The sequence below is a fragment of the Lagenorhynchus albirostris genome, chromosome 2 (genome assembly GCF_949774975.1).
Source record: "Lagenorhynchus albirostris chromosome 2, mLagAlb1.1, whole genome shotgun sequence".
NCBI classification, from domain to species: Eukaryota; Metazoa; Chordata; class Mammalia; order Artiodactyla; family Delphinidae; genus Lagenorhynchus; species Lagenorhynchus albirostris.
Window position 1 is genome coordinate 184,985,456 of NC_083096.1, and position 18,634 is coordinate 185,004,089.

Consider the following 18,634-nt stretch of genomic DNA (forward strand, 5'->3'; position numbering starts at 1 on the left):
GGTCAGAAACTAGAGCAGGAGGGGGGCGAGTCCTGCGAGGTGAGAGGCACGGCCTGGGGCAAAGGTCCGCCCCGCCCCATCTCCCAGTCAGGGCGCCGAGGCCTGGGGGAGGACCTTGTGCCCACAGAGATTATGCTGGCATGGGAGGTGCAAGCCCCGTCCTGAGACCCCAGCAGGAGACCTGTGTGTCCCAGCCCCCTGCCCTGAGACGCCCCCTCACCTGCAATTCCAGAGGCCAGAAGGCCCTGCAGAGATCCCTCCCTCCCACTCCCTTCCAAGACACAGCCTGTACCAGGTCTTCCCGGAGGGGCACCTCTGTTTCTACTTCTTAAATCAGTCTCGCTTCCCCTGCCCCCTCCTTCACTCTCACCCACGAGCCTCACTGAGCTGAGACTCGAGGGTAGCAGTGTGGGGAGGCCGTCTTCTATTCCCAGAAACTAAACTGGATTTTGTCCAACAGTGTCTCTAGCCGTTCTGAGTGACGCAAGTTGAGTCTGGACACAGAGTAACTTCTGAAGAGCAATTAGTGCCACCACTGTGCAAGGCCTCTGACACCAGGTGTCTGTGGCCCGGGCCGCTGACACACACGCCCTGCCTGGCCCAGCTGCTGCTCCTGCGTCCACCGCCTTCCCTCTCCTCTGCCCCTGCCCTGCCCCCACCCTCAACAAGAAACCAGCCGCCAAAAGGCTGCACTGCTCCGAAGAAAGGCTGTACCGGAGGGGCAGGATGAGGCCCTTGAGCCCCTGCCCCCAACCCCCGGCCAGCCCCCCAGTCCCAGCCACTCACTCGCTCTTGACAAAGGCGTATTTGTTGATGGTTTCAATGACGTCTTTGAAGAGGATCTTGGAGGTCAGAGTGTAGCCATGGTGCACGATGGGCTCCCCGTCAGGCCCATCCCAGCAGTCCACTGCAGGCGCACAGGCCTCAGTGGGTTCCAGGGCCCGGACCACCACTGCCCAGAGACCCCCAGCCCGTGCACGCTAACCGGAGGCGGTCCTCCTGCGCCGCAGTTAACACCAGGAGAGACGCAGCCCGGCCCCGGCCAGGCAGAGGGCAGGAACCGTGCCCAGGGACTCCAGAGGGCTCCTCGGGGCCACCCCGCCCTCCCACAGGAGACATCAGCCCACGGCCTAGGCCCGGCCCCTGGGGCCGAGGGGCGTGCTGGGTCCCAGAGCCCCAGCACTCACCCTCCACGCAGCGGCAGCCGGCCTGCAGGACCCAGGCGTACATGTCCACCCTCGACTGGGACATGAGCTGGTCGCCCACGAGGTAGGTGTTGTGAGACGAGGTGATGAAATAGTGGCTCAGCGGCCACGTCATGTCCTGGTGTACGCGGTGGTGCTCCGGGTTGAAGATGTCGCCAGCGGGGCTCCGAGTGTAGTTGGTGAACCCTGCTGGGGGAGCGTGGTGGGGGCAAGGGGCTCAGCCCCGCCTGCCAGCCCCGCCGTGCGCTCATCTCGGGACCGCCCGCCCCCATGCCGCGTGGACCCCTCCGCACCCCGCTGATCCGGCAGCGCAGCTGGGCCGGCGTGGCGCCCACTCACCGTCAATGCCCATGGTCCCCTTACTCTTGTTCTCCGGGCAGGGCTCAAACTGCTCGATGATGTCACGGCAGCTCTCGAGGGTCACGCCCGTCATCTAGGCCAGAGCAGGGCTTTGAGGCCAGGCTGGCCCATCTCCGGCCCCACCGCGGGCCGCCTCCGCGCACGGGCTTGACCACGCGAGGCTGAGGCCCTGGTCCCTGCGGCTGCTCCCCCGATTGGGGGGCTCACGGGCCACCCCCAGTGGCACGAGACTTGGGACTCAGTGGCCAGCAGACTCCAGAGGGTCCCCTGGGTTTGGAGGAGCTGGCGCTGACCGAGGACCCTTGGCACCATCAGCCGGGCCACCCGCCACCGCAGCTGTGTTAGGGGTCTCGAGGGCTGTGGACCAGGGCGGGCTGGCAGGGAATGAGGCCTGCTGTGAGAAGGACCACGTCCCACCTTGGAGGAGCCCAGGGGGCTCACCTGGCCCCTCCTGTCGCCTCCCCAAGTCCCTCGCAAGAAAGCTGTGCGTGGCAGCCGAGCCCAAGGTGGGCTTGCCCATCGGTGGGCCCGTGTGTCAGAGGCTGAGTGATTTCCCAGGGCCCCACAGTGCAGCCCCCGGGGGCTCCCTGCTCCCAGAGGCAGACCCACCAGCAGGGCTACCTGGACGTCCCCAGGAATGTGGGGATGGGTATGTAGTGGGGGCAGAGGGGCAAATGGGGTCAGAGCTTGGAGCAGCTGTGGACCCAGGAGGCCCAGAGTCAGGGGCCAGGGTTCAAACCCCCCAGCCGGTGGATAGTTTGGGCCGCAGACAGTAAGAAGAGCTCTGGAGAGTTTAGGGCGAAGGTCAGGGAGCAACGGGTCAGTTCTACCCATCCCAGCCCGGGCCGCGTTCCCTCCCTCCACCCCTGTCGGAACAGCGGCCCCTCAGCCTCACTCGGGCGCTGCCCACGGTAGCCGCACCCACGCCGTCTGCGGTCCGAGCCCCCCTGTGGCAGCGCTGTCCCCTCAGGGGGTGGCCTTCCCCCCTCAACCCGGGCCCGGGATGAAGGGTCCAGACCCCTGAGCCAGGCAGGGAGCGCTCGGCCTCTCAGGACGGATGGGGCGCCTGGGGCCGGGGACAGTGGAGGCAGGCACACCCTGTTGGCACCCAGAGGCACCTGCACGTCTGCTGGACAAATGTCGGAGTGAGTTGGCAGTGGGCCCAGAGCCCTGGGGGTGGGAGCCGGCCAGACCCACGTGGCTGGACCAGGCCTGAAGGCTGGGCCAAGGGACCTAGGCCAGAAGATGCTCGACGCCAGTGTCGGGGCCGGGGTCAAGCACGGGCTCCCCTCTGGGAGCTCCGGGGGGGCCACGGTCAGGGCTGAGCCCCTGTCCTTCCCCACCGGCTTGGAGGCTGTGGCCCGAGCCAGGAACCGAGGCAGGTGCAGTAAGTGGGCCTCAAATGCCAGACTGGTGCCCACACTTCCCCAAGCTCTCAGCCACACTGTGGATGGGCTCAAATGCCCCGGGAGGCCGCGGTGAGGCCGCAGCCGCCAGGAGCCCGGCTCCTGCCGGGGACGCTCACCTTCTGCTCCACCTCCAGGAAGCGCTGCAGGTCGGCGGCGTCCAGGTGGTCTTTGTGCTCGCTGTAGGCCAGCATGAGCAGGTAGAGGTCCCGGCGGGTGGACATCATCTTGTAGAAGGCACAGAACTCCTCGAAGCCCAGTGTCCCCTGGTGGTCGTCTGTGTCTGCTTCCTGTAACGCAAGGCCTCCAGGTCCCCTCACATCCCACCCCGGGCCTCAACCGCGAGGGTACCTCCAAGCTCCCCATCCCTCAGTCAAGCCTGAGTCGAATCACCCCTCCCGCTTCCAGCACCACTGCCCATGCCATGGGCTCACGACTGCTCCCCAAGCCCGGCAGCGGCGTCCTCACTGGGCTCCCCCTCGCCTCTCCCGCCAAGAAGCCACCGAGTGACCCGTTAACACAGCTCTCACCCCACCTCCCCCTTTCCGAGCCTTCCCAGGTCAACCTGCAACTGAACCCAGCAAAGTCACCCCACCCTGGAGAAACACCCCACCCTGCAGCCAACAACACCCCACCCGGGAGCTAACGCCTACGCTGGGCTGTGATCTGTAACTAGGGTTGGCCGTCCATTGACTGGAGAAGCACAGGGCCCCCGGGCTTGCAGGAATCCCAGACTCCGGCTGCCACAGCAGAGATGCGAGGACCGTGGCTGAGACCAGAGAGCAGCTCACACAATACCCACAGGAACCCCCCAGGCAAACCCACCAGGCTGCTAATGAGACCACAGACTCCTTCATGAATCCACTCACTCAGGGAGCACCTGCTGAGGTGTCAGACCCTGGGGACACCAAGAGCCCAAGCCAGGGACAGACCCAGAGGGCAAGGGCACCCAGTGCTGGAGGCCAGGCTGCCCTTAGGAAGTCATGGGGGTCCCTGGAGCTGGGCCAGAAGGACCGTGTGGAAGGTACTCAGGACCCTGAGTGCCGAGGTTGGGTCCTTAGCCTGGTGAGCAGGGTGGGGGGTGGGGGGTGGGGGTGGGTGCGACTGCCCGGCAAAAAGAGACCCCAGGTTCAGCACCATGGAGAGCAGTGCAGCCAGCCTCTCGGGGCGTCTGCATTCTTTTCTCCTATGGCCACACAATCTGGGGTGGCTGGAGATGGGGATGAGGCCCCCCTCTGAACCAGAAGTATCACCAGCGAGCCAGGTGCAGGCTACAGCCACCCCCATGTCCCCGGCCCCTGAGAGAGTAGGGCTCCTGGGAAGGCTGCCCTGCCTGCCCCGGCTTGGCCCCTAGGTGGGCGCCCAGCACAGCCCGAGCATCTCCCTCCAGGACCCGGGTGCCCATGCCGGGTGCTCACATCAAGGCCAGGACAGGGCCAGCTTGGTATGAGGGGCCCAGCCCAGGGCCACCTGCACGGGGCCAGCAGATGCCACCCTGTGTCTGTGCCAGGTTTGGGGGCAGCCCTGTGTCTAGAGCTGGTGGGACGGACCCGGGCAGGGCACTCGCTGCAGGTCAAAGGGCCCCTCTGGGACGGAGTCAGGCTGGAGGCCCTCCCAGGGGCCGTGGCTGCACCTGGGCAGAGATGCGGGGTGACCTGGCCTCTCCGCGGGCTCCGGGCTGGGCAGCATGCCGAGGTGGTGGCTGAAAATGCTCTGTGACGACGAGGCCCTCAGGGGCCCGAAAGGCGGCTCTGAGCCCTCGGTCCCCGAAACGCCTCTCTACGTGGTCACGCAGCCGCTCTCCTCTCCACAAAGGGAAACCGCGGCGGCTAAAAGCACACGCCGGCCGGAGCTGTGCTGCTGGGCCAGGCCTCAGAGCTGCCCAGGGTGCGGCCTGGCCTATGTTCCACGGTTATTTTAGGCTTAATGAAATTACGCTCAAGCCACTCGTTACCCACCATACAGATCTCTCCTTTGATTAGGGCAGTTCCAGGCAGTGGAAACAATATTGAGATTTCTCGACCATAAAATTGTTACTAATTATCAGAGCCGCTCTGCCCGGCTGGAGGTCAGCCCTCCTTCCCTGGGCTCCCGAGTGCCCACAGAGGGCCCCGTGCAGATGGGCAGGGAGGCCCAGGTGCTCAGGGACCACCGTGGACAGCGCCCACTTGGGGCTGAGCTGCCCAGGGTCTGGGGTCAGCAGCTCTGGCCCACAGCCCCCTGCTGGCCTTTCTCCAGGGCCCCCCTGGCAGGTCCTCCTTGAAGCGGTCTGGACAGCGCCCGGACACCACTAGTCCTGGGGCTGGTCAGAGGGCTTTGTGGGGAGCCCCTTTTGTGCCCCTTTGTGGGGAGCTCCTTACAGGAGGGGCGGGGGGCGTGGGCTCTCCAGAGCTCCCAGCGGGGGGCATTTTCAAGGAAGGTCTTGGTGGCGGACCTTCAGGCCCCAGAGGCCTGTGCCCACTCGCACCCATTCCGTGGGGGGCACTCGTCTCTCGTCCTGCCTCCGAGGCCAATCTGAGCCCCTGACAGCCTCACCGTTCTGGAAGGCACTGCTGACCCCCGAGCTGCCCCTGGAAGCAGGGCAGGCAGGGAACGGTGGGGCTGCTCTGCGGGCCTGAGCTATCTGCCGGCCCCTCACTGCCCAGGCCGGCTCTGTCCCCGCTGGGGCCTTCAGGAGGGGCCCTGTGAGCCCCCCAGTACTCACCCAGCAGTCCGAGAGCACTCTGCTCACACCACCCCGCCCCCGCCATTCACGCACGTACCCACGTGCTCCGGGCCGGCCAGCTCCCCTCGCTCCAGCCAAGCACAACCTCCCGTCCCTCACGAGAGCCCAGAAGGGGCAGCCGGGCGCCGAGCCTCTGGAGCAGTTGGCTCTGTGTGTGTGTGTGTGTGTGTGTGTGTGTGTGTGTGTGTGTGTGTGTGTGTGTGTGTGTGTGTGTGTTTGTTGGGGCACAGGGCCTGGTTCAAGCTCGTGGAACCCTCTTCCCAGGTGGCAGCAAGACAGTGAGGCCTGAGTGAGGTGGAGTTTGCTCGCCCGTCCCCACCCGGATCCAGGACCTGCTGACACCGCCTTCCTCCCCCGGCCCAGCAGCGGTTCCACAAAGAGAGAAACTAATTACAGACAATAAAGGCCGCCGCTCAGCTGAGGATGCATTTTCATAACTGCTAACACCGGGGTGGCTGGGGACCACAGGCTGCGCGGTGGGTAACCAGAGCTGCTGCCCAAAAGGTAGGGCCCGTGCACCCCACTAAGTCTGGGGAATCGCGGGGCAGTGTGGGACATGGGGTGCAGGTCCTGCGGGTGGCTCCCCTCGCTGACCCGGCGCCTGCCCACATGTCCGGTCCACCGGCCTGGGGAGGCCCCAGGAGCTGCTGCAGTGGTGCCGGCACAGCTGCAAACAGGGGGCAGCTTGGGGCGTCTGACTGACTGCCCCGCACAGGTGCAGGACGGCTGCTTCCCTGCCATTTCCTGCAGCCTGGATGGCACTGCCCGGGACCTCCTGCAGCTTGGACAGGGCCGGCCTGCTGCCGGACACACGCCTGTCCCCAGGACCCTGGCGGCCCCGCCGGCCTCACCTTGAACATCTGCTTCACCCTCTGCCGCGGCAGGTTCACGTTCAGCTTGTGCAGCAGCTGCAGGACCTCCCCGATGCTCAGGCTGCCATCGCCGTTCTTGTCAGCCTCGTCAAACGTCTGCTTCAGCCACTTTGGGGCCAAGTTAGGGGCCAACGGAGGTGCAGCAAGGCCAGCTGTGCCTCCCTCCCCTCCCCTCCCCTCCCCTCCCCAGGCAGGAAGGCGTGGAGGACCCCGCCCAAGTTCCCCTTCCCGAAATATGTGAGCCAGCTGGGGCTCACCTGCCCCCCACGGTGGACAGTGAGGGGTGGTCCCCGGGGCCCTCCCGCCGTCCGTGAGGATATTGGTCCCGGGTGCGCTGGCGGCGGGCCAGGCTGTCCTCGTCACGGATGCCAGCCATGAGGTAGCGCAGGCCGGTGACCCAGGTGCGCGCCTCGTCGCCGCTGGGCGAGACCAGGTCCAGCGACTCTCGGTGGCTGCCGTGGTAGATGCTGAAGCAGCAGCTGGGGTCGAAGCTGCTGTCGGGGAAGCGCTGGAAGACCTCTGACTGCCGACCCTCGCTCACCTCCTGGATGGAGTCGATGGAGACTGCAGGGGGCGGGGGGCACGGTCACGGCCCTCCCCAGGGCCAGGCGTCCTCCACCCGCAGGCCCCAAGGCGCTCTCAGCAACAGCTGGGGCCCTTTGGGTTTCCCGCCCCGTCTGAGCCTGGGGCCGCCTCGGTAATAAAGGCTGGCACCAGGTGGGGGCCGGGGGCAGCGGGGCCCGGCTCGGCACGCCAGCTCAGGCGTCGTCGGGAATGTCAGCACTGGCTGCAGCGCCTGCAGCTCCGTGGGGCCTCCGTTCAGAAGCTGAGTCACCGCGAGGAGATGAGCTGAGAAGGGCGTTTGTAGGGCCTGTTCCCGTGCCTGAGGCAGGGCCCCTTCTCAGGCAGTCGGGGCACAGGTGGGCAGCATCCCCACTGGGAGCAAGCACCCTGGGCTCGGCACAGCCAGGGACTCCAGCACTGCACCCCCTGCCTGGCTCCTGCCCCCAGCGGCAGGCTCGGCACCACCCTGGACGTTATCGTGTCCCGTGCAGTAACGATGGGTCTTCCCCACTCGCACAGTGAAGGGTGCGCGAGTTCTTCTGTCTTCTGCCCCCACTACCGCCTCCCCGGGAGCTCCCGCCTCCCCAGCTCCCTGTGTGCACGCATGTTCGTGGTGGGGGTGGGGGTTCTGGGCCCCCAGATTAGGGGGCACTGACAGTCAGGAGACAGCTGCCCCCACATTATTCCTCCCTCCTGGGGACCCCTCCATGACCAGAGTCAGCTGGTCTCCCCCCGTCCTAGCCTGCTGGTCTCTGCCCTGTCACCCCTTCCCCAGAGGGGCCTCCACGACCCCCACCCACCTGCTCCCCTCTATTTGCCATCCTGTGTTCTCGTCACTCAGCATGACGTGAAGTTATCCTACCGTTAGGTGGTGTCACCCACCTCGCACTCAAAAGACCAGCTTCATGGCGGCTCAGTTCCCAAAGGATGCCCAGTGCTGGGAACAGTGCCTGGCACAGAGCAGGCTCTCCGGATGGAGCACAGGGGCTCCTGCCTGAGCAGCCAGTGGCGGTTCCACCTCCCCGGGGCCCACAGGGCAGTCCCAGCCCCCTCCTCCAAGACACCCTCCCAGGGGGCTCCACAGCGTGGCTCTCTCCTGGGCCCCATGGGGCTGAGGCCCTGCCCCGGCATACCTGCGTCTCTCCAGTCGCCAAAGCCAGAGGAGGGGCCATGAAGTCCCCTCTCTCGCCTGTAAGGACTCACGTGTCTCTTCCTGACCCCCAGGACCCCCAGCCTGGTCCCTGCCCAAATCCTCACAGCTCATTACCCGCCACCACCCCTCCAGACAGCTCTGCAGCCTCCACACGCCTGTCAGCTGCTCACACCCCAGGCTGCCTGGGCCAGCATTCGGCACCGGGGTCATACCCTCAGGGTGCCCAGCAGGGTCTCTCTCTGCTCACGAGCGTCTTATCTCCCCGGCTAGACTGAAGGACTTTTGCCTCTCAGCGCATCTCAGCATCTGGTGCAGGGCTGGGCGCTGGGGCTACTCAGTCTCCACTGAGTCCCAGAGGGCTCTGCTAGGTGGGCAGCAGGGCCAGGGCCCTCACCCCACTGCGCCCAGGTGTCACCGAGGATCTCCAAGGCCAGCTGAGCCCATGGGCCAGGCCTGGGACTTCCAGGGCTCGGGTCTTGCTGCCCCTTCAGCTGCCCAGTGGCTGCTCTGGGAGGGTCCTCTGCGCCCCTGGGTGCTGGTCTGGGGGCTCTGCCCTGCCCACCGCTCCCCCACGCAGGGCCACCCCACTCACTCTTGGCCTTCTCGTTCTTGCGTGAGGGCCGCCAGCGGATGCAGGAGCGATGGTCGTCCAGGAAGTAGAAGCGGGCCAGGCCCTTGGAGCCGCCACGGAGCTTCACCATCTGCGTCCCCGCCTGCATGGCACTCATACATCGCTCCACTGGCGGCCACCGACCCGGCACACAGACGGACCGACACGGACAGACACAGACGGACACAGACGGACACAGACGGACACAGACGGACACAGACGGGTGCTGGTGAGCGCTGCAGCGGCCCCTCTGTGCTCACTGCAGCCTCAGCCCCACCCCCCACGTGCTCAAGGGGGTGCGGAGACCACCCACCCACCGGGGCACCGAACTCAGACCCCAGGCCTGCCTGAGGCCCCAGGTGCTGGCCCAGGTCACAGATCCAACCTGGGACCCTGATGAGAGGCCAGAGTCCACACAGAGAATTGGACCGATTCTGCCCAGCCGGGCTCCTGTTGGCCTCCCCAATGGTCCTGCGGCCCAAGGGCCAGGCGAGGTCCCAGACGGGACCCTTCCCACCCCCCAGCTCTGCCCTGCTTCAGCGGCCTCCCACCCACCCCCTTCCACCACCATGACCTGCCCCAAAGGCTATGACACATGAGAGGACACAGGGATGGGTGGCCGAGCCCGCTCTCAGGAGCTGCTAGGCAACGAGGTCCCCGGCCAGGCACAGGGTGGACCCAGGTGGGCGGCATGCAGGCAGCCCCCCACGATGCCCAGCCTGGCTCACTGGCCCGGCCGCAGGCGCTCCTAACAGCCTGCATCCCCTTCCCGTGGCATCTTCAGGAAAGCCGCCCTCCTCACGCGCACACACATCCACCCGGAGGCCACAGAGGAGGCTCCACGAGGCCGAGGCTCCACGAGGCCAAGGCCCCACACAGGTCTGGGAAGGTGCAGAGCCCACACCTTCCCCCAGGGGGCCCCACTGCCTCTCCCCTCCCCTCCCCTCCCCTCCCCTCCCCTCCCCTCCTTTCCCCTTTCTTCCTCCTCCCCTCCCCTCCCCCTCCTCCTCCTCCCCTCCTCCTCCTCCCCTCCCCCTCCCTCCCCTCCCCTCCCCTCCCCTCTCCTCCCCTCCCCTCTCCTCCCCTCCCCTCTCCTCCCCTCCCCTCTCCCCTTCCCCTCCCTCCTCCTCCCCATCCCCTCCCCTCCTCTCCCTCCCCTCTCCTTCCCTCCTCCCCTCCTCCCCCTCCCCTCCCCTCCTCCCCTCCTCCCCTCCTCCCCCTCCTCCCCTCCTCCCCCTCCTCTCTCTTCCTCCCCTCCTCCCCTCCCCTCCCCTCCTCCCCTCCTTCCCCTCCCCTCCCCTCCTCCCCTCCCCCTCCTCTCCTCCCCCTCCCCTCCCCTCCTCCCCTCCTTCCCCTCCCCTCCCCTCCTCCCCCCTCCTCCCCCTCCCCTCCCCTCCCCTCCCCTCCTCCCCTCCCCTCCTCCCCTCCCCTCCTCCCCTCCTCCCCTCCCCTCCCCTCCCCTTCCCTTCCCTCCTCCTCCCCCTCCCCTCCTCCCCTCCCCTCCTCCCCTCCCCTCTCCTCCCCTTCCCTCCCCTCCTCCCCTCCCCTCCTCTCCCTCCCCTCTCCTTCCCCTCCTCCCCCTCCTCTCTCTTCCTCCCCTCCCTCCCCTCCTCCCCTCCCCTCCCCCCCTCCCCTCCTTCCCCTCCCCTCCTCCCCTCCCCTCCCCTCCTCCCCTCCTTCCCCTCCCCTCCCCTCCTCCCCTCCCCCTCCTCCCCTCCTCCCCCTCCCCTCCTCCCCTCCCCTCCCCTCCTCCCCTCCTTCCCCTCCCCTCCCCTCCTCCCCTCCCCCTCCTCCCCTCCCCCTCCTCTCCTCCCCCCCCTCCCCTCCTCCTCTCCCCCTCCCCTCCCCTCCTCCTCTCCCCCTCCCCTCCCCTCCTTCCCCTCCCCCTCCTCCCCTCCCCCTCCTCTCCTCCTCTCCCCCTCCCCTCCTCCTCTCCCCCTCCCCTCCCCTCCTCCCCTCCTCCCCTCCCCTCCCCTCTCCTCCCCTCCCCTTCCCCTCCCTCCTCCTCCTCCCCCTCTCCTGCCCCTGGTGAAGCACGAAGTAATTAGCCCATGAGACCCGCCCCCCCATGAGGAGCCTCAGGTGGTGGCGTGGAGGCCCGTGGGCAGTGTCAGCCCGAGGGAACAGGCAGCGAGGACTTCTCAGAGGAAGCCAACCTCTGACCTTGAACTGCAGGCATTGGGTGGGGGGCACAGAGGGGAGCCGTGCACAGGGAGGCTGGGCTCCAGGGGACACATCGGGAGGTAAAGACGCGGTATGGCTGCCAGGACGCAGGTAGCAGGTGGGAGGGGGGTGGCTGGGGATGGGGACAGGGGCGGGCCCCCGAGGCCTAGAACCAGGTTCTGGAAGGCGGTACCTGGGCCAGGCCCCATCTGCCAGTTGGAACAGAGAGCCGGAGGGGCCCCGCCAAGACAGACACTCTACCCTCCAGAGTCTCACCGCGGTGTCGGGCACTCTGCCGGCCTCTAAGGGCCGACACGTCTGGCACCAGCATGCTGGCCTCACCACACCTGGGCGGAAGGTGCCACTGCCCCCCAAAGTAACAGGGATCCCCTCAGGAAGTGTCCAGCCGCACATCCACCAGGACCGTGGCCCCGGCCCCTCCTTTACCCCTGACTCCCCCACCCCTTCCTTCCCCACTGCCCGCCTGGGGTTCAGCCTCCAGGCCCTGAGCGGGGGGTCAGAGAGGCGCACCGGGGGACGCTGCCGGAGCCCCATGACCCCCAGAGGGAGACCCAAGGGGTCAGGAGGCTACAGGTTTGCATGGAGGTGGGGTGGGAGCCACCAGGCCTTTCACAACCCCAGGAGCAGCCCCCCACCCCCCCAATCTCCTGAGCCCAGTGACCCGGGGGCTGGGCGGGGCTCTAGCCAGGGAGGAGCAGGCCGGCCCCGCCCCCAATGACCAGACAGGGCTGCTCCCTTACCTAGTGGGCCAAGCTGCCACTGCGAGGACACAGCCACGCTGCCGCCCACCCAGAGGAGAGCCTCCGCCCGGCAGGCCACCATTCCCTTGGTCCGGCTGGGGTTAAATGGCCAGGGGACAGACATGCCCCGATGATGGCCAGGGGTGGGCTCACGGAGGCCAGAGAGGGCCAGCCCCCAGCCCCACCTCAGCGGCAGGTCAGGCGGTGCAGGCAGCCCGGGGGTTCCACGGGGCCCCCTTCTCTCCTCGGCTTCTTCCTCCCCCTCACTGCCCACCGAGGCCCCCCGCAGGGCTGCTCCCAGGCGCCTCTGGCATTGGCCTCTCACCTGCTGTCCCCGATGGCCCCCGAGCCAGCCCACCCGCCACCAGGGCCACAAAGGGGTCCCAGGAGTAGCAACGCCCCAGGGCCTGAGGTGGGGAAGCTGCAGGGCCTCTGGCCGCCCCACCCACCCTCTGCCCAATCCCTGCGCTAATCCAAGCCTGGATCCAGCCCAGCTGGCAGAGGATTTAGGCCAAGGGAACTCCCGGCCAGGGACCGGGAGGGGACCAGGCAGGCCCCAGGCCACCAGCCCCCACGCCCCAGCTGAGTAACGACAGGCAGGAGAGACAGGTGGTCTCCCTGGGGACCTGAAGACCACAGCTGTAAGGCCTGGGGTGGTCCTCACGGGACCCCCGCCGGGGCGCACTCTCAGGCCCTGCCAGGAGGTCTCCCTACCCGCCTCCGCAGGCTGGATGCTCTGCTCTATCCCAGCCTGTGCCCCAGGAGAAGGCCCTGATCTCACCCCACAGCTCTCGTACTCCAGGGGAACTCCGAGTGGATTCCTGAGGTCCCAGTGGGCCTGGAGGTGGGACGGAAGCAGTAGTACCCTGCCCCCCGGCACCCAGCTCCCTGTGGGCTGGCGCCCTACAGCCAAGCCGGGCGGGACTGCCTGGCCGGGCCTGTTTGGCCCACGGGCGACCCGGGGCCTACTGGGCCCCTTTGTGCTGCGACTCCCAGCACTGGCTGAAGGATGCAGGTCCCCAAGCCTGGGTCTAGCCCTCCTTGCCTCCGTCACCCAGCTCCAGGCCCCTGGCGTGCAGCTGCAGTCCCCGAGGACCAGCCCTCAAGACTGACCTTTCCCAGCGGAGGGGGCACATTCCTCACAGCATTCTGCCCCCAGAGGCTGGGCTGGCCTGGGCCAGCTGCCCTGCTCATGACCGACCTGTCCTGGGGGAGGAGGGCCGGGCCTAGGGAAGGCCCGCCTGCTGCCTACTGACCGGACACAAGGCCCCGTCAAGGCCACCCAGCTAAGGCCCAGACGAGGGGCAACCAGCAGAGGCAGAGTGGGCGGCACCCCCTCCTCTTCTGGGCCAGGGGCTGCCGGGCGTCGGAGGCTCCCAGGGCAGGCCAGCCTGGTAGACAAGGGGGCCCAGGCCGGGGGGCAGAACCCCACCCCAGTCACGGCAGCAGGGAGGACTGGGGTCTTGCCCCGAAGACCTCGTGTTCCTCCTGCCGCTGGGCCCGCGAGCCCCCAGCCCACCCTGTGCCCCCTGCCCAGGCACTGCAGGGACAGCATGAACCCGTGTCCCAGGCCGCCTGCGGCAGTGCTGGGCCTGCACCCCTCAGTCCTCACTGCCCTAAACCCCACTGCTCCTGGGCTGTGCCGGGGCCGCTCCGCCTTCCCTCCCCAGCCAGAGGGGCGGAGCCCGGGCCAGGCCACAGAGCCAGGGCCAGAGGGCACCAGAGACCGGGCAGCCTGGGACACTCCCTTGGGTCCAGGGTCAGGGAGGGTAGGTGGCGCAGGCTCTGAGGAGACAGGACGGGTCACCTGGGCTGAGCACAAGAACCAGGGTCCCGTCATCGACTCAGAATCAAGTACCCAAACCCAGTTAGGAACTTTGCCCAGGAGGCACCGGCTCCGTCCCTGCAGGAGGTGGCTCTGCGTGGAACTGGAAAGGGGACTCCGTCCTGGGCGTCCTCAGGAAGACACAGGCTGCCGGAGCCCCTGTGATGGGCGGGGGGGAAGGGGAACCAGAAAGCCCCGGGAGCATCAGGCCAGAGCAAGGCCGGGGTAGCCCCGGCAGAGGCCCAGTGGCCCACACTCTCGGTGCCCTGGGCCCCGTGTGATACCCACCCCTCCTTCCTGCTGACCCTTCTTGTGGTCACCGCCCTCATCCCCTCCGTGGCCCTGGACCACACACTCCCGCCCCAGAGCCTGCGTCTCCTCGAGCCCAGCTCACACCTGTCCCTCCTTCTCTCCCCTCCCCAGAGCTGGCTCCAGTCTGGAGGTGCCCTCGCCTCCCCCCCGCAAAGCTCCCCCATCAGTCCACACCCTTGGGCTCTCAGCCACTGGTTGATCAAGGGTCTCCCGCCGCCACCCCGGTGGGCTTCGGTGCCCCCATCTTCCTGGGCAGGGGCTCTGGGAGGGGGCCCGGCCCCTGCATCCCAGGCTCCCTGAGTCTCCACGGCTGCCGCAGGCCATAATCCTCCACTGACCAGGCAGATGAGGTCCGGCTAATCTGCCTCAGCAGGGCTCTGCTGGCGAGGCCACTGCCCAGGGGACCCCCACTCCTCCTCTGATGCTCCAGGAGTCAGGGGGGCGCAGAACCACAGCTGCTGTGCGAGACGGGGATGCCCCAGGGCTGCAGGACGCCGGCGGGGAGCACCCCTCCCAGGGGTGGCTGTGTCACCCGCACGGTGCCGGCGAGCACACTGGGAGCAAAGGCCACGCCCCCGGTAATTGCCAAGCCGGAGGCGACCCCCTACGGGCCCCAAGCCCACATGGCTCAGCCCCCAAACCAGGAGGTGTGGGACCCCTGCCTCGCACCCCCAGCAGCCCCCCAAAGGTGCCAGGCCAGCAACACCAGCTGGGACCCCCACTCCCGCAGAGTCACACTCGGGGCCCAGGTCCCAAGGCCTGAGAAACAGCCCCCCAGGGGGCTGCCTGAGAGCAGACTTGGGTGACCCCTGGAGGGAGCAGGGCCTAGCGCCCCACCTGGCCCCATAACGGGCGCCACAGATGGGGCCCTGGAGCGCCCTTCACACCTGGGCCAGGTTCACCCCACCCCCACAAAGGCAGGTAACCTGGTGTGCTCCCCTCATTGCCTGGGACCCACACACCCCTCCCCGGGGTGGGGGGCTGCCATTCCTCACAAGGCCCCAGACCCCAACTGTGGTCGACGCCCTCGGTCAGGGGCCTCCCTGCTCGAGCCTGGACACCTGCTGCAGGTGCCCAGTCCGCCGCCCTGGCCCAGCCCTGTGGGGCTCAGGTGGGAGGAAGCAGCACACCTGGCCTCCAGGCCCTCGTACCTGTCCCACCCTGAATGACAGGCCCACCCGGGAGGCCTGCCCTGCACTGGGACCCCCTGCACCCCCAGGCCAGGACAGTTGGGGGCCAGCTACCCAGGTCAGGAAGGGGCAGGAGGGCTCCGTCGCGGAGGGGGTCCCCAGGCCCCTCCATCCTCATGCCCACCCTGCACCCAGAGGGGCCCTCCCCTGTGCTCCCCTCTCCAGGTCCTGTCCCGTGACCCTGGGGGATTCCTTCAAGGCTCCTCACGCTGCCTCGTGGCTGCTGACAGGACCACGCGTATTCGCCTGCACACTGTGTGCTCCAGGGAGGGGATGTCCGGGCCTGCCCGGCTCTGCCCCTGCACCAGCTGGGACCAGGCGCTCAAGTGGGGGTGGGCACAGGGCCCGGGCCGCCAAGCCAGCTCCAGGAGGTGACACGGAGCCGGCGTCTGGCCTGGCCATCCAGGCTTCCAGGGCTCAGCCTCACCAGGCAGCACCGACACCTCCAGCCGCAGAGCCTGGCGTGCAGACGCGCCCAGCAGACGGGACGGGCAGGGCCAGCTCCTGAGGCGAGGACAGAGCACAGCACCCTCGACCCCACACGACCCCCAGGGGAGAGGCGCCCGGGGCCCTCCTCGCCTCTGCCGCTGCCCTGCGGCGGAACCGCCGCCCAGGACTCCTGGCCCAGCAGCGCCAGGAAACGGAGGCCTCAGATGGGCCTCGCCCGGCCCCCTGCCTCAGGGCCCCCAGCTGTCGGAAGGCGGCCCCCAGCACCTGGCTCCTTCCTGCCCCAAGCCCCACGGAGGACGGCGGCCGGCCGCGGAACACTGGCGGCCATGGCTCCAAGGAAGGAGGCCCTTACGGTCAGAAGCCGGGGAGCTCTGGCTTCATTTTGTTTTTATGGCCGAGACTGATCTTGTCCTAACGCGGCAGCAACGAGGGAGCAGTGACAGCGGCATCTCCACCTCTCCCCAAAGAAGGCTGGGAAATCAATTTAATCTTCCAATAAAGCCCACAAATTACACCCACAGGCTTCCCAGCACGAGCACACACGCATGCGCACGCGCGCGCGCACGCGCGCACAGACACACGCACGTGTGCCCGCATGGACTCCTGCGGAGCCGCAGGCCCGCCCCAGAAGGGACACACACCATGTTCGCTTGCCCTTCGTGGGGCAAACCAGCATCTGCCCTCCCTGCTTGTCTGCTTCCAGCCCTTTCCTCCTCCGAAGCTTCTTTGCCTTCTTGAAGGACCTTCCAGTGGACCCTCCCCGTGTCCACTTTACTCAGAATGGTCAGTAACAGCAGGACACACAGGGTCCTCAGCCCCCCACCAGCCTCCCCCAACACTGCACGGGGGGCCCAGCTCAGCGTGCAGTAGGCGCTCAGACAGTGCTCAGGTGGAGAAGGGGAAGGAGGCCGGGGCCTCCAGGAGGCAGAGACGGGCCCACTCACGTATGCTGGAGATGATTGAAACGTTTAGTCTGAGAAGCGGCACGCCCCCGCACGTCTGGGTGTCTCCTCCCCAACTATGTTTATTTTATCAGGCAGTGTGAGCTGCCTCCTGCGAGCCCACCCTCCCAGGCAAGACCTCAAGGTGGCTGTGCTCCGGGCCGGGGGACACAGGAGCCCTGGCTGGCCCGAGGGGTCCGCACCACGGCAGTGGAGCCGGAGGGTCCTTTGGCCGGGTCAGCAAGGCCTGGGCCTGGCCCCAGACAAGCCTGGGGGAGAGCTGAGGGTCCGGGAGGCAGGGCCGCAGCCAGGGAGGGAGACACCCTGTCACCAGGATGTGCCCTTTTCCTCCTGTAGGGCCCCCCCGACCCCACGGGGCAGGCAGCGGGGGAGATGAGCGTTCGGTGGGCGGGGGCCTGGCCCCCCTGTATCGTCCAGCTGGGCCGTGAGGAGGGCCAGAGGGGGACGGGGCGCGAGCGGGCCAGGCTCTGCTCTGCCCCTTGGGCTGCCCTCTCTGGGCCTGTACTCCTCAGGGAGTCGGGCACAGAGCGTGTCCTAGAGGGTGGGGACAGACTGGTGGCCAGCCACGCTCCATCCAGCAGGCCGACCGACCAGCCGGGCTGGGCCTGCACCCTCCTCCTGCCCACAGAGGCCCCTGCTGCTCCTGTTCTGGGTGGGGGTGGCAGCAGCCTGCCCCCTGCCCCTCCGCCGGCGGCCTGAGCTCCTTCCAGGATCAGCCCTGGGTGGCCAGCGGGAGCTCTCTGTCTACCACCCCACAGAGAGTGACGGAGCAGAAGCGTTCGTGATGGTCACAGCTGTCCTCAGCTGTTCCGGCCTCCTGTGGCAGTGGGCACTGGTGGACACCTGCCCCCTGGACAAGCCCCTTCCCCCGCAGTGGGCTCCCACGCTGACATGGAGCCGTCTGAGCACCACGGGGGGCCGGGGGGCCTCCAGCACAGCGGGGTCCCAACGTTTGGCCTTCCTCTGCCCACCCAGCAGAGCCAGGGCCTCCTCGCACTGGCCAGGGGCAGGCCCAGCCCCGGCGGTCCCCCGCTGAGCTACAGCGGCGGCATTAATCACATCCGACAGACCTTCGGGAGAGGACTCCGCTAGCAGCCGTCCACGGCCACCTGCCCTCAAAGCTGCCCTGGTGCCTGTGTTCTGGGGGCTCCTGCCCTGGCATCACTTGGGTGAGGCTGCGAGGGCGGGCAGGCGGTGGGGGGCCGAGGCTGGTGCCGGCCCACGTCGGGAGGGGCCCAGGGAGCCCCAGGGAGTGGCTGCAGAGGGAGAGAGAGGCTCACAGCGGCACCGGGGATGGGGGGGTACTTCCCTGAAAAGTCACCAGATGGAACCTGGTCCGCCTGTGGGGAGGAGAGGAAACGCCTGCAGGGCTGGGGCACAGCTCCAGGGGAGATGTCCTCGCGGTACTGGCCAGCCGGCCCCGCCCCAGCCCTCACCCGCCCAGGCCTGTGCGGGGAGTCTGGGGGCAGCAGCCGGTGGGGCTGGACGGCCGCCAGGCAGAGCCACAGGGGGAGACAAGAAACAGAAGAAAGCTGAGCCCTTCCCCCAGCCCGGCCACGCCTCCCAGCCAGGGTGGCCAGCCACCTCCAAGGCAGCTGCGGAGAGAGCCCTGGGGCCTCAGCACAGAGGGGACGTTCCAGAACCGGGCAGGTCCTCCAAGTCTGACTAGTGTCCCACATCTCGTGCAGGACGCCCCTCCCACCCCACTTGGGGGCGGGGCCAGCTGCCGGCCCCTGCTCCTGCCCCGGGGGCCCGGTGGACCTGCCTGGGCCTCACCCTGACCCCCCTCCATCAAGCCCCCAGATGCACACTGCTGACCGGGAAGGATGCCCAGGAAGAGCCGCCTGCACCCGGCCCACGGTCAGCTCCACCGCGGGGGCCTGACCGCCAGGGAGAGCTTCCAAAGGAAGCAGCCGCTCTGCTGAGGCAGGGCCCGGGCCAGGCCAGGTCCCGTTCAGTGTGAAATCGGGACCGCCCTGAGTTGCCTGGAGGCTTGCCTGTGGGTCCCCAGACCTGGGCAGGCTGAGGGGACCCCCAGGACAGGGTGGCCCTCTGTCCCTGAGCAGTGGCTTCCTC

The 18,634-nt window shown here is 68.0% G+C and overlaps 1 protein-coding gene and 1 long non-coding RNA gene across 2 annotated transcripts in view; one reads left to right on the plus strand and one right to left on the minus strand.

Moving 5' to 3' along the window:
* PLCH2 (phospholipase C eta 2) overlaps positions 1-18,634 on the minus strand; it is a 66,802-nt gene that overhangs the window by 14,189 nt on the left and 33,979 nt on the right. The window contains 7 exon segments of the mRNA XM_060141668.1: positions 787-907; positions 1,188-1,391; positions 1,545-1,638; positions 3,091-3,261; positions 6,548-6,678; positions 6,890-7,132; positions 8,878-9,024. Coding sequence (XP_059997651.1) covers positions 787-907; positions 1,188-1,391; positions 1,545-1,638; positions 3,091-3,261; positions 6,548-6,678; positions 6,890-7,132; positions 8,878-9,013 — 1,100 coding nt within the window. The 5' untranslated portion in view covers positions 9,014-9,024.
* On the plus strand, positions 812-6,118 carry LOC132515314 (uncharacterized). The gene is made up of 2 exons (XR_009539126.1): positions 812-1,269; positions 5,961-6,118. It is a non-coding gene; the product is annotated as an uncharacterized LOC132515314 (long non-coding RNA).